Source organism: Hyperolius riggenbachi, chromosome 2, assembly GCF_040937935.1.
Source record: "Hyperolius riggenbachi isolate aHypRig1 chromosome 2, aHypRig1.pri, whole genome shotgun sequence".
NCBI lineage: Eukaryota > Metazoa > Chordata > Amphibia > Anura > Hyperoliidae > Hyperolius > Hyperolius riggenbachi.
The window spans coordinates 273,362,105-273,376,030 of NC_090647.1; the positions used below are offsets into that span (position 1 = coordinate 273,362,105).

Below are 13,926 nucleotides of genomic sequence, written 5' to 3' on the forward strand. Positions count from 1 at the left end.
TTAAAACCCAGTACAGATGGTGTGTATGAAGCATATCGTGGAACAAGTACAGTTTGTCCGGTCAGAAAAGAAGTAAGAGGATACTGATTCAGAAATATGTATTTGACAAAAATTGTATTCTACTACTTGTTCCTATCCATTTCATTATAGAAATTGTGTAGTCTGGCCAGACCTGAACTAGGTGGTGTCATTTTTTACCAATAAGCCATATAGTTTGACAACATCAAGAAGCACTCTGGGGATCTTTCCTGTGTTGTCTATACAGAAGGTGCTAGAAGAAAATAAATAATTATACTTTGGTTTGATTATCCTCCATTGGCAAGGTTATCTCCTCCATGGCTTTTAACTATCATCTGTATGCAGATGACACCCAAATCTACCTCCACACCCCTGACATATCCACCACTACCATGGACAAGGTGTTCTCCTCCCTATCTGCCATCTCCTCCTGGATGTTCGCTAGGTTCCTGAAACTAAATCTAGACAAAACGGAATTTATGATCTTCCCACTCCGGTCATCCCTGGACCTCCCAGATGTGCAGGTCACTGTTAACCACACTACCATTCGCCCTACCTCTCAAGCCCGCTGTCTGGGTGTCACCCTGGACTCCACACTCTCCTTCACTGCCCACATCCAAAACCTCACAAAGTCCTGCAACTTCCACCTTCGTAACATCTGTAAGATTCGCCCTTTCCTGACCCCTGCCACCACTAAACTCCTCATCCATGCCCTCATAATTTCCCGCCTCGACTACTGCAATGCCCTTCTGTCTGGTCTCCCTATGACCCGAATAGCCCCACTGCAGTCCATCATGAATGCGGCAGCCAGAATTATCCACTCCTCCCATCGCTCCACCAGGGCGGCTCCCCTCCGTGAATCCCTCCACTGGCTTCCTAGCCAGTCCAGAATCAGATTCAAGATATTGTGTCTGACCTACAAATCCGTCCACAAAACCTGTCCAACCTATATTTCTGATCTTACTCAGAGATACACACCAAGCCGCTCACTCCGCTCCTCCAATGAACTTTGCCTGACCGTGCCCCGCATCACCCAGTCCCATGCACGCCTCCAAGACTTCTCAAGAGCATCTCCAACACTATGGAACTCCCTACCTCCACCCATTAGGGCAGCCCCCTCCTTCAACACCTTCAAGAAGGCCCTTAAAACTCACCTTTTCACTCTGGCCTACCACCCCTCACAATTGCTCTAAACCCACAGCTGAACTCTGGTCCCCTACCTCTCGTGTCCCTGCCTCTCCCTCTAGATTGTAAGCCTTTGGGCAGGGTCCTCCTCCTTTTGTGTCCTACCTGATCATGCGCCTCCATTACTGTAAACCCATGCTATGCATTTGAGTGAACCTAACTTGCCTAATCTCCATGCTCCCATCCAGTGACTGACAGCATTACCTTGTACTCATACTGTGCTGTGTGATCTGGTTTTCTTGTATTCCTGTATTGTCATATTGCTGTTTGTCACCCCTAAATATTGTCTGTAACCTAAATTAATGTCCATCGCTGCGTAATATGTTGGCGCTTTATAAATACAATAAATAATAATAATGTTGTAAAGCTGCTGAAACATCACAGTTCCTGGTAGGGATGATCAATGATAAGCATATACTTCCAACTTTATGTAATTTTTATGCAAATATATGCAGCTTCAAAATGGACCAATGAATTTAAACCCAGGTTTAAATTCTGTTGAACAGCGAGGAGAACGCCAGCGCATACCACTAAGGCTGCATCTGAAATTACCACCAGCTCAGTGTGAAGCACCTAAATAGATTTTCTGCACACTTTGGGCCTGATTCACAAAGCGGTGCTAACAGTTAGCACGCTGGTGAAAAGCCCTTTATCACACCTAAACTCAGTTTAGGCATGATAAGTTTAGGTGTGATAAGTTTAGGTGTGATAAGTTTAGGCATGATAAGTTTAGGTGTGATAAGTTTAGGCATGATAAGTTTAAGCACCAACTGCGTTAGCACCGCAGTGCACAGATGATCAAAAGTTTTGCGCTAGCAAAGTCTGGTGCACTTCGCATAGAGTTTAATGGCGCTGCTTTGCGTGCGGGACTTTGCACGCTATCTACACTTATCTAAACTTAGCATGCCTAAACTTATCACACCTAAACTTATCACACCTAAACTTATCAAGCCTAAACTGGCTTTTCACCAGCGTGGTGCAATGGTTATCATGCCTAAAGTCTCTAACTGGGCTAGCACCGCTTTGTGAATCGAGCCCTTTGCATTCAATTCAGATGCAAATCATATGCAAATCTGCTACTACTTATTATGCAAACAGGAAACTCAGGAGGAGGGGCTGGGAGCAGCTAACCTGACAGTTACATAGTTACAAAGTTAAAAAAAAAGGTGGGGGAAAGGCTGCGCGTCCCTAAACACATGTTGCAATTGAATGGTTAATCGCACAGGCATACACCGCCTCTGTCAGACTGAAAAATGCATGCCCTGCATCCTAGACAAGTGCTAACATTTATTAAACTAGGAAAAACTTTAGCTTCCAAGATGGTTTGCATGCAAAGTATATTATACTAGACACTTGCGCCACGGTGAGGCAAACCTCCGGGCAAGTGACCTAACCTAAGCTTTGCTTAGCTGCTCCCAAGGTTTTAAATTTAGGTTAGGTCACTTGCCCGGAGGTTTGCCTCACCGTGGCGAAGGGTCTAGTATAATATACTTTGCATGCAAACCATATTGGAAGCTAAAGTTCCTCCTAGTTTAATAAATGTTAGCACTTGTCTAGGATGCAGGGCATGCATTTTTCAGTCTGACAGAGGCGGTGTATGCCTGTGCGATTAACCATTCAATTGCAACATGTGTTTAGGGACGCGCAGCCTTTCCCCCCACCTTTTTTTAACCAGGTTTAAATTCATTGACCATTTTCAAACTGCATATATGTGCATAAAACTTGCATACCTTTGCATCAACTTGGAAATATTTGCATCTCTTTGACCATCCCTAGTTCCTGGATTTATATTTCCCAGAATTCCATGTTTCTGTAGATCACATGTGTCTTGCACCCTTGAGTAGCAAGTAATCACTCTTAAACCCGCTAAACAGAGTTTTTATTTTGTTGCTTTTTTTCTTCTTTTTTTTTGCTTGCCATTAGTTTGTGTCTAATTTAAAGGGTTATCAGAAAATTGTAGAACTGCCTCTAGCTGAGCTTAGTGCCTCTAGTTTAGTGGACAACCTCCATTAAACTCTGGTTGAAAGGAGCTTTCTCAGTAATATGACTGCAGTATGGACAATGGCAGTCAGAAAATACAAACAATCATGTGTATGTCCTTCTCACATCAGCAGCCAAAGCTAATACACTCTCCAGGCAGCCTCACTCCAGGTAGAAAAATCTGACTATAGTTATATCTGACATGACAGGGGGAGCTGGATGTTGCCTACTGGGTACACATCTGGCTATGGGGAGTAAGGCTGCCTAACACCTGGGTGCACATCTGGCTATGGGGAGTAAGGCTGCCTAACACCTGGGTGCACATCTGGCTATGGGAATTGGGGCTGCCTAACACCTGAGTGCACATCAAGCTATGGGGAGGGGGCTGCCTAACACCTGGGTGCACATCTGGCTTTGGGGAGGTGGGCTGCCTAACACCTGGGTGCACATGTGGCTATTTGTTGGGGAGCTGCCTAACACCTGGATGCACATCTGGATATGGGGGGCTGCCTAACACCTGGGTACACATCTGGCTATGGGGAGGTGGGCTGCCTAACACCTGGGTGCACATCTGGCTATGGTGAGGGGGGCTGCCAAACACCTGGGTGCACATCTGGCTATGGGGGGGGGGGCTTTGTAACACCTAGGTGCACATTTGGCTATGGGGAGTGAGGCTGCCTAACACCTGAGTGCACATCTGGCTATGGGAGGGGGCTTCCTAACACCTGGGTGCACATCTGGCTGTGGGAGGGGGCTTCCTAACACCTGGGTGCACATCTGGCTATACTGATGGAGGCTGCCTAACACCTGGGTGCACATTTGGCTATGGAGAGGTGGGCTGCCTAACACCTGGGTGCACATGTGGCTATGCTCATGGAGGCTGCGTTACACCTGGGTGCACATCTGGCTGTGAGGAAAGTCTGTCTAACACCTGGGGAGGGGGGCTGCATTATACTTCAGGCACATTTAGCTAATTATATCGGGGAGGGGTCTACGCAAGTCAATCACTTTTTTCTGGTTTCTGAGGGAAAGGTAGGAGCCTAAGGCTATACATGGGTCGGCTTATATGTGAGTCTGGTAATCATTTGAAAACAATGCTAGGAGGCAGCACACTAGATGTATATAATACTGAAAATGTAGGCATCAGTGCATGGATAATATGTTTCACACATATAAATATGTCTAGGTTGTAGGTCACAGGCCAAAACATTGACTTTTCTTCTTTTTCTTTTATTATTTATGAGTTTTTTCACTTTTAGATCAGTTGTCAGTGTGATACACATCATGCTGTTGTGACTTACTCTTTTTTTTTTTTTTTTTTTTTTTTTGCATTTACCCCTATAATCAGCTAGAAACCGTCTGTGAAGATCCAGCCAACTCCGAGTTGCTGATTCTCTTTGATGTGGAATCAAATAATACCAAACCAGTTAGTAATTATTAATGTTTCTTTGTTTTATGTACCCAGCATGCACAACATTGTCCATTACATGAATGTTTTTTTCTCATTTCACTATAACTCTTAATAGCTTTATATTCGGTAAAAGCCCCAGCATGCATAAGACTAGAACATTATACTTTAGTCACCCAATTGTAGTGTTAGTAGTTGATGTTGTTTTTGACCTTGGAATGGAAGAAAGATGAAAAGCCTTGATTGCTTGACCTTTTAAACAAGCTACTTAAATGCTAATAAGTCATAGCTTACTAGTTACTACTAAATCAGATCTTGGTAATAGGCATCTGTGGCTGCAGATCTGCTATTACAGATGAAAAGAAAAAAATAGTGTTCTGTAGTTATGACATTTATTACAAATATTTGTAATCTAGTACTCTAGTGCAATATAACAAATATACTTTTACGTAAAAGCGTGTAAATACTGAAAATTATGTTGTACGATAAGGGCAGACTGCTGTACTTTCATTTTGACTTGTTTAGCAACTAGAAACTAGTTAACCACTAAAATTACATTTTGCTGCTGTACATTGAGGGCACAGGGTGACACGTGTGTGTGTGGGGGGGGGGGGGGGGAGGGAGGGAGGGGGAGGTTACACAGAGGGAGACACTGAATGCTCTGCAGAACAGAGGTGACACGGAGAAAGACACTGGAGGCATGGGGGGCATAGGGGAGGTACAGGGAACACAGATGGCACAGATTCGACTTATGGACAGATTCAGGTGAAGAACGGACAAACAGTCCCTATCTTGTTCATTAACTGAGGACTACCTGTATATCAAGTCCTTTGAATAACCGCCAATCATCTTGTTGATGTACTGCCTCCTGCACTCCATGCCTCAGTGTGAATGCCGTCACCATGTCCTGTTGATCTCCTTCCAAAGCTAAAGTCTTGCTCCATTTCTACAATGGAACTTGGTGGGATCTGGTTCCCCTGGTATCTGCATTAGTAAGTAATCCTATAGGTGCTGAGAATACAAAGCACCTGTACATGTATGGGTTAGTGCTGCCAGTGCAGGACATTGTGAAAATTCCAGGCCCTTGGAACTGTTTATAGGACACTATTGGAATTTTTTTTAAGGTAACTAATTCATATTTGAATGATTTCAAAGGAAACTTCATGTTCACTCAAGTCCTACTTTGCTTCTCTTTAGTGTTTTTTTCAGTCTGTGGCCTTTAGGTTGCACAGCACACAGTGACCAAATATTACTTGTACACGTGCCTGTATAAATCAGCTTCTATGGATAGACACTTAACACTGTCATTTATTTATGTTAGAAGACTAATGTTGAAGTTCCGTCCACTGAAAGTGCATCAAAGGAAGACTCAGTCAGTGATTCAAAAGGTACAGTAATTGAGTATTAAATAACCTCACAAAAAACAGACCTCTGAAATTACTCTAAAGCATTTGACATTTTGTAATATTTTCTATGTTTATTACTAACATTTGTTTGAAGAGCATAATTATGATTACAAATGACATTTTCATTTCTGGAGCGCCACCTGCTGGTTTTACAAATCTGTAACATTAGCGTACTAAAGTCTGCTGACCTAGCGAATGATAATTGCAGCACACCTGACCTGAAAATAAAACTGAGATTCACAACTGTATCTGTAATTCTTCTCTGTAACAATTGTGGAATCGTCTCCGTGGTCAGCGCACCAGACGTGCGCTGACGCGGCGGATTTCCTCCACAAGCGTATACTGGAGGACACCCAGGCTAGGTGCTATGCACCTGCAGAGGGAAATTCCTGTCGGCAGGTGGAGCTGTGGAGTGCAGAGGAACAGCTCCTCTGCCCTACCACACACGCCAGACAGGAATTGTACGAAGGGAAGAAACGCAATCGCAAGAGAAGCGGTTGAGAGTGAGCACAGAGACAGATTGTGTGTGTGTGCATAAAATTAGTCGCCAACCCGCGACTGTGCACACACCACAGCAGATAAGAAGCAGGAACGCGATCGCGAGAGGTGCGATCGCCAGACGTGACACAAGGTTACAGCAAGGCGGAGCACGAGAGTAGCAAAGGCACAGCAAATAATACAATGAGGAGATACGGAAAACAACAAACGCTAGCTAACCGCGAACACTGCACTCATTCGCAACAGTGCACGCGGTTATGCGCGGTCTCCACGTGATAAGCACAATAGAGACAAGCTTGCCTAACTAACCATCGACAGACAAACATGAAACAGAGGACGCGAACGCTTGCTTAACGGTTACCTCACCGAGCCTCCAGCAAGCGGTCGTAGCAGACAAGACAGACACACGAAAACAGGGACAAGAGAGAGATAGGATCCACAGCACTAGCGAGAAGCGAGTGCGATCCAGGTACAGAGTAGCAGAACAGAAGGATCCACAGCACTAGCGAAAAGTGGCCAGCGCGATCCCAGGAGACAGAACAGAAGGATCCACAGCGCCAGCGAAAAGTGGCTAGCGCGATCCCAGGAGACAGAACAGGAGGATCCACAGCGCTAGCGAAAAGTGGCTAGCGCGATCCCAGGAGATAGAACAGAAGGATCCACAGCGCTAGCGAAAAGTGGCTAGCGCGATCCCAGGAGACAGAACAGAAGAGATAGCTGGTAGCAACTGCTGCACCAGCTATACTCCAAGAACAGAGATCAGAACCATTTCCTGTCGACCACCGCTGGGACAGGACAACAGCAACAGAACAAACAAACAGATAAACAATCCTAACTGCACTTAAGGAATCTGCCTAGCACAGTTTCCAGGAATTACTCTAAGCTGATCTTCAAACCAAGAGCATGGCTGACACTCTCTAGGAGTGTGTACTACAAACCCTGAAGGAATGACCAGCAAAGGACTGTGGGTAATCCCAACCTTTATACTGCCAGTCATCACAGGAGGCAGGTAGGGGATTTGCATAACGAATGTATGCAAATTCCTCAGCAGCAAACTGTAATACAGACAAAAAGTCTCTCTTAAAGAGACCTGCAGAATGCAGACCTGAACAGTGGTCAAAAAGTTGCCTGTTTACACAGGCAGCTGAGCAGATTCTCACATTCTCATAAATAGAATTTTCTTGGTATCCTACCGTCTTATTTTGTGTTTAAAAGCAAAAAAAAAAAATAAGATTAATGATGACAGTTTTAAATGTTTTTCGGTCATCTTGAAGGATAGACTTTTTTTATCTATTCCCTTCACAAAGAATTATCTCTCTGCACTGCAATAGTGTTATAGCCTGTAATTAGTTATCAGTGAGATCTACAGTCCATCTGAAGTCTGGGTGGAGCCCTGAATTTTAACCTCTATTAGGAGAAAAAGAAAAGGGGAACACAGCCTAGTTATATATATATGCTTGGCACTGTACACAATCTCATCATGTCCCATATCAGGTACCCTTTAAACCATATTATTTTCTATGGATTAAACTTTGTTACAATAATCGTTTCTAACTGCAGGGCCGGCCTTAGGTTTCACAGTGCCCTGGGCGTAACCAGATTTTGGTGCCCCCCACCCCCTTCATGCTCTTTGCACGCACACGCACGCAGGCATGCAGGCACACACGCCCATGTGCTATATAGGCAGATAACCCCTTTAGTGTATATAGGCAAATCCCCCCCCCCCCCACACACACACACCCTTTTAGTGTATATAGGCATTTCCCCTTTTAGTGTATATAGGCAAATCCACCCACACCCTTTTAGTGTATATAGGCACATCACCCCCACACCCTTTTAGTGTATATAGGCATTTCCCCTTTTAGTGTATATAGGCAAATCCCCCCCGCCCCCCCTTTAGAGGCAGATCCTCCCCTTTTAGTGTATATAAGCAGATCCCCCCCTTGTAGTGTATGAGTACAATACAGAAAGAGAACACTGGTACTGCTGCAAAAACATGTATTTTAATCCCAAAACATCTTCAGCAATACAAAAACGCTGCATAAGTGGAATCATAAGTGCACCTACCAGGTTGGAGGAGAGGCACAGAGGATGGCGGTGGGTGCAGGGTGCAAGGATTAGCCTGATGGCTGTTTCAGCCCTTCTATGGAGGCAGATCCCCCCTTTAGTGTATATAGACAGATCCCTTTTGGTGTATATACTGTAGGCAGATCCATACCCCCCCCCCAGTGTATATAGGCAGATTCCCCCCTTTAGAATATATATAAACAGGTACCCCTTATAATGTATATAGCTAGGCAGATAAATAGTGTATGGTATACAAGCAGATCCCCCTTTAGCATATCTAGGCACCCCCTCCCACACACACACACACAATGGCGTAACTAAGGAGCTGTGGACCCCGATGCAAGTTTTACAATGGGGCCCCCCAAGCACTCTATACATAGCAATCGAGACAGCGCTCCAAAACCGACCAATGGCAACTACAGTGTCAGAGGAGCAAGAAGGGGATGGGGAACAGTTTGTTAATAATTACCACTATTTAAAGTATTTATAGAAGTGATTATTATGAGCACACGACCAATAGAGAGCTAATACTGTAGTTGAGGGAGGGCCTTTCGGGGCCCCTCTGCCCCAAGGGCCCTGATGCGGTCGCAACCTCTGCAACCCCTATTGCTACGCCCCTACACACACACACACACACACACACACTTTCCAAACTGGGGAATCTTACTTTTCTGCTTGTAGCTGGGGACAGAAGATGGCCAAGAGTCAGGAGTGACAAGCAGGTCTCTCTCTGATTAGTATGCAGCGAAGAGACATCACCTGTGAGCGAGGGGCGGGGCTACTGGCACGAATGTCTCACACAGAAGAGGCAGGAGCAGGTTCCTGGAGTCTTCGCCCCCATCAGCCCCAGCAGCGCTAGGAGGCAGAGCTACCACTTGCAGCAGCCACAGACGGACCCAGAGCCCACAGCCGCAGTCAGCAGGTAGAAATGCCGGCCAGGGCCAGTTAAATGCACATCATGTGCGCCCCCCCTGGATGCTGGCGCCCTGAGCGACCACTCTGGTCGCTCGGTTTAAAGGCCGGCCATGTTTTTAGGTTTAAAGAGGAACTGTTAGGTATAAGGTCTCAGAGAAAATAAACACATATATCAGTAGCTAAAGATTGGCTGTACTTACATTACATATGCATTTCACTGTCCACGTTTGGATTTCACAGAATTTGTATATAGTATATGCAGAGATAGATGCTCCTGACAGCTCATGGCAGGCTCCATGTTTTTCTGTCAAATGTGTCGTCATGTCCTGCCTGCTTCCTGATCACAGAAAAGCTGGTACTAAATAACACAGTGTGCAGTGAATATTAATGAGCCATGTGGCTAGGAACAATAGCTGACTCCTGCAGTGTACTCTGCCCGAGATTTATCAGTGCTACGCGCTGGACTGATTACACAAGCTGCTGTAACGTCTCATTAGCAGCCGAGGGGAGGGCCCCAGGATGCTTTGCAGTTTAGTATGCGGCTTGCGTCCTTATGGGTCTATAACAGCCTTTAAGATAAGCACACATCAAAGGTAACTGAGATTTTTATCTTCACTAATTGCTTTTGGGCTTCCTTCTAAACTGTTTAACACAGGAGAATAGAGGTTTAAATTAGCTTCTGCAGCCTGACAGTTACTCTTTAATGACAAAAAATGTTTAACACTTACATTCTATTTAAGCTGGCTTTGTTTCTGTATATTAATTCATATGTTGTACAAGAATGTACAAGAGTTTGCAGATCTTGTTGCTAGAGAGAAATTATTGTTATTTAAGTTTCACTTACCTGGGGCTTCTGCCAGGCCCTTGCAGCCGCCCTGTGCCCGCGACGTCATAAAATGATCTTCCGGTCCGCTGCCTCGACTTTCACTTTCTTCAGTCGCCGTCCACTGTGCACGTCCTCGTTTGCGCTCCCTGCGACGTAACATACTGCGCAGGCGTAGTAGAGATCCTCTCATACTTCGCCTGCGTAAGATGCTCCCAGCCACGGGAATGCGTACGAGGATATTTGGCTAGGTTCACAGTGAGAGTTGCACTGTGTTCCCTGTAACAGCGGGAACACAATGTAACACAGTGGGAAAGCAGCATGGCATGTTATCCAATTGTTGTGTTGCATACAGTGAAACATACAGTCAATAAAAAGTATGCTTCACTGTACTGTTAACGCCGGCGTTTTGTTAGGATACCACACTCCATCAAAATGCAACGGCCGCACTGTGAACATTGCATTGCCATTATGATTCACCACAATAGCCCACTGTTAACCTTGCCAAAAAAAAACAGATTTTTACATTATTTTTGTTACCAAATAACAAAAAAAGGCTGTTTTAAAAGTATAACTAAGACTTTCTTTTTTTCAGCCTCGGAGGAAAAAGTACTAGTACAGCCTGCACCAACAGCACCAAAAACATTTTCAGCTTCCAAAAGTGGTAAATAATATCAGGATTTACTTTATAAATGCCTTGTGCTTCTGAGAAAATATAATCTGTACCCTATTGTTCAGTATGCCTGAAGTGAGAGAAATATGAAAGCTGCCATCTTTATTCCCTTAAAAAAAAGTCAGTCACACATTGAGGTGTGTAATGAGATGCAAATAATTTAAAACTTATGTAAATTTTATGCTAATTGTATTCACATTTATACAGCTGGAAAACCCAACTGCTGCGGCACTTGATTTTGTCCATTTTCAAGCTGTATACTTTGGCATAATATTACCATACCATTTGCAATAAATCAGAATGATCTGCTCTTCCTTGATCATCTGTAGTACCATTTTTTTCTACCCTCAGTACATTAGACTTCATACTTTAAATCACAATTACATTTGTATTATGATTGCCAATTTTCTAGAAGTAAGGATATTTCCTTCAATTAATTATTACTGAAGGTGTGATAAAACATCTTATAAGACACAAAAAAGTGTACTTAAAGTGTACCTGAGATGGGAATAAAAAAATATATACATATCTGGGGCTTAATGCAGCTACATCCAGGCTTATCGCTCCCACTCCATTCTCCTCTGCCTCCTGGTTTGTCCACAACTGGCACTGGAAAATCCTCCAGTCGGGGCCAGTCGGCGCAGATGCAATCCGGCCGCGCCTGCTCCCGTCCCCAGGAGTGTTCTGCACCTGCTCAGGCATAGAATACTCCCAGCGACGGGAGCACACGCACGGTTAGGCCGCAAATATGCAGTTGGCCCAGAACCGGAGGACTTTTCAGAGGCCAATTGCAGAATAACCAGGAGGCAGAGGAGGATGGCAAGGGAGCGATTAGCCTGAAGGGGGCTGAAGGAAGCCCCAGGTATGAATATTTTTTTATCCTGCCCCTGCCCCCATCTCAAGTTTACTTTAAAACTAAAGTTATCGCTATTTCACCCCACTTTTAACACTAGTGACCTCCACTGCCTACCGTGGATGTGCCAGTCATGCAGTATTCAGTATTGTAAACCTTTGCTGGGTATGCTCCTGCTCGTAGTAGACTACTCTCGTAGTAGTCTGCCCTTAGTATGTGTACTTGCAGTAGGGTGACACTTGTACTGTTTACATCCAGGTGCTGGCTGTATCTGGGGCCTGATGGCTGTGATGGTTAAGCTGGAGGGGCAGGGCATTAAAGAGGAACTCCAGTGAAAATAATGTAATAAAAAAGTGTTTCATTTTTACAATAATTATGTATAAATGATTTAGTCAGTGTATGCCCATTGTAAAATCTTTTCAATCCCTGATTTACATTCTGACATTTATTACATGGTGACATTTTTACTGTTGGCAGGTGATGTAGCTGCTGCATGCTTTTTTGGCAGTTGGAAATAGCTGTAAACAGTGGAGAGGGGAGTGTAAACAGCTATTTCCCACAATGCAACAAGGTTCACAGACAGGAAACTGCCAGGAGTACCACGTCCTCAGAGTTTCTTGTGGGAGGGGTTTCACCACAATATCAGTCATACAGCGCACCCGGATGGTCTGTTGTGAAAAGGAATACATTTCTCATGTAAAAGGGGGTATCAGCTACTGATTGGGATAAAGTTCAATTCTTGGTCGGAGTTTCTCTTTAAGTTTCTTAACTGCCTTTATCCTCTAAAAACACTCTAAATACACTGTATTCACACAAAAGCTTGGCAAGTATTGTTATTTTTGTTGAAGTCAGCAAGGGCACCATGCATATTCCTGTTAGAGCAAAGTTTCCTTAAGTGCTTGGCAGACAGATGTTCACTGTAACAACAGATGCCCTGTAGGGACTTGACAGTCTTTTTTAATTTAGACGCAGCTTGAATGAGATCAGCTCCATGTTAAAATTATCCTGATATGATTTTGCTTGCAAAATGTATTTCTGTTTATAACTTTTAATTACATATTTGAAACAAAATTTCTCAGACAAAGAGCCAGTGTTTCATTATTTGTAATTTGTAATGACTTGCCCTGATTTTGATATTCTGCTTCTTTTTTTTTTTTTTTTTTTAATCCATAATGTTTAAGGCTCCAAAACACTATTTAGTTTATTTTCTAGTTTAGATGGAACCATAACTATCTATCTTTGTACTGCTTCGGCCCACTCCCTTGTAAACTCCACTCCCCTCCCCACTCCACTACACACTCTCCTTCCCACTCCACTGCACACTCCCTTCCCCCCCCCCTCCATGGCATACTCCCCTCCCCACTTCACTGCACACTCCACTCCCCACTCCACTGCACACTCCACTCCCCACTCCACTACTCACTCCCCTTCCCATTCAACTGCACACTCCCCTCCCCACTCCACTGCACACTTCCCTTCCCCCTTCTGTACACTCCCCACTGCACTGCACAATCACCTCCCCACTCCACTACACACTCCCCTTCCCATTCAACTGCACACTCCCCTCCCCACTCCACTGCACACTTCCCTTCCCTCTTCTGTACACTCCCCACTCCACTGCATGATCTCCTCCCCACTCCACTGCACACTCCCCACTCCACTGCATACTCCCCTCCCCACTTCACTGCACACTCCCCTTCCTACTCCACTATACACTCCCCTCTCCACTCCACTGCACACTCTCCTCCTCACTCCACTGTACACTCTCTTCGCCATTCCACGAAACACTCCCCTCCCCACTCCACTGTACATTCACCCACTTTCCTCCTCACTTGACTGTACACTCACCTCGCCATTTAACTGCATACTCCCCTCATTTCTCTACTGTACACTCCCCTCACCATTCCACTGAAGTCTCCCACTCCAAATGTAATGCAGGTTGTATGTAGCTTGGAAGGGGCGAATCAAAAACGGCAAGAAAGGCATTTGATAAGCCCAGTTGCATGCTTCATACAATTTACATTAAATTTGTATATAAGCCAAAGGCAAGGGAAATGGTTTTTGGAATAAATTAGGAAATCTTATTTAGCTGTGGAGAAC

The 13,926-nt window shown here is 44.6% G+C and overlaps 1 protein-coding gene across 1 annotated transcript in view; it reads left to right on the forward strand.

Moving 5' to 3' along the window:
- REPS2 (RALBP1 associated Eps domain containing 2) overlaps positions 1-13,926 on the forward strand; it is a 211,682-nt gene that overhangs the window by 113,295 nt on the left and 84,461 nt on the right. The window contains exons 9-12 of the mRNA XM_068268694.1: positions 1-72; positions 4,532-4,609; positions 5,913-5,979; positions 10,896-10,964. The exon at positions 1-72 is cut by the window's left edge and continues 5 nt beyond it. Coding sequence (XP_068124795.1) covers positions 1-72; positions 4,532-4,609; positions 5,913-5,979; positions 10,896-10,964 — 286 coding nt within the window. The remainder of the gene's footprint in view (positions 73-4,531; positions 4,610-5,912; positions 5,980-10,895; positions 10,965-13,926) is intronic.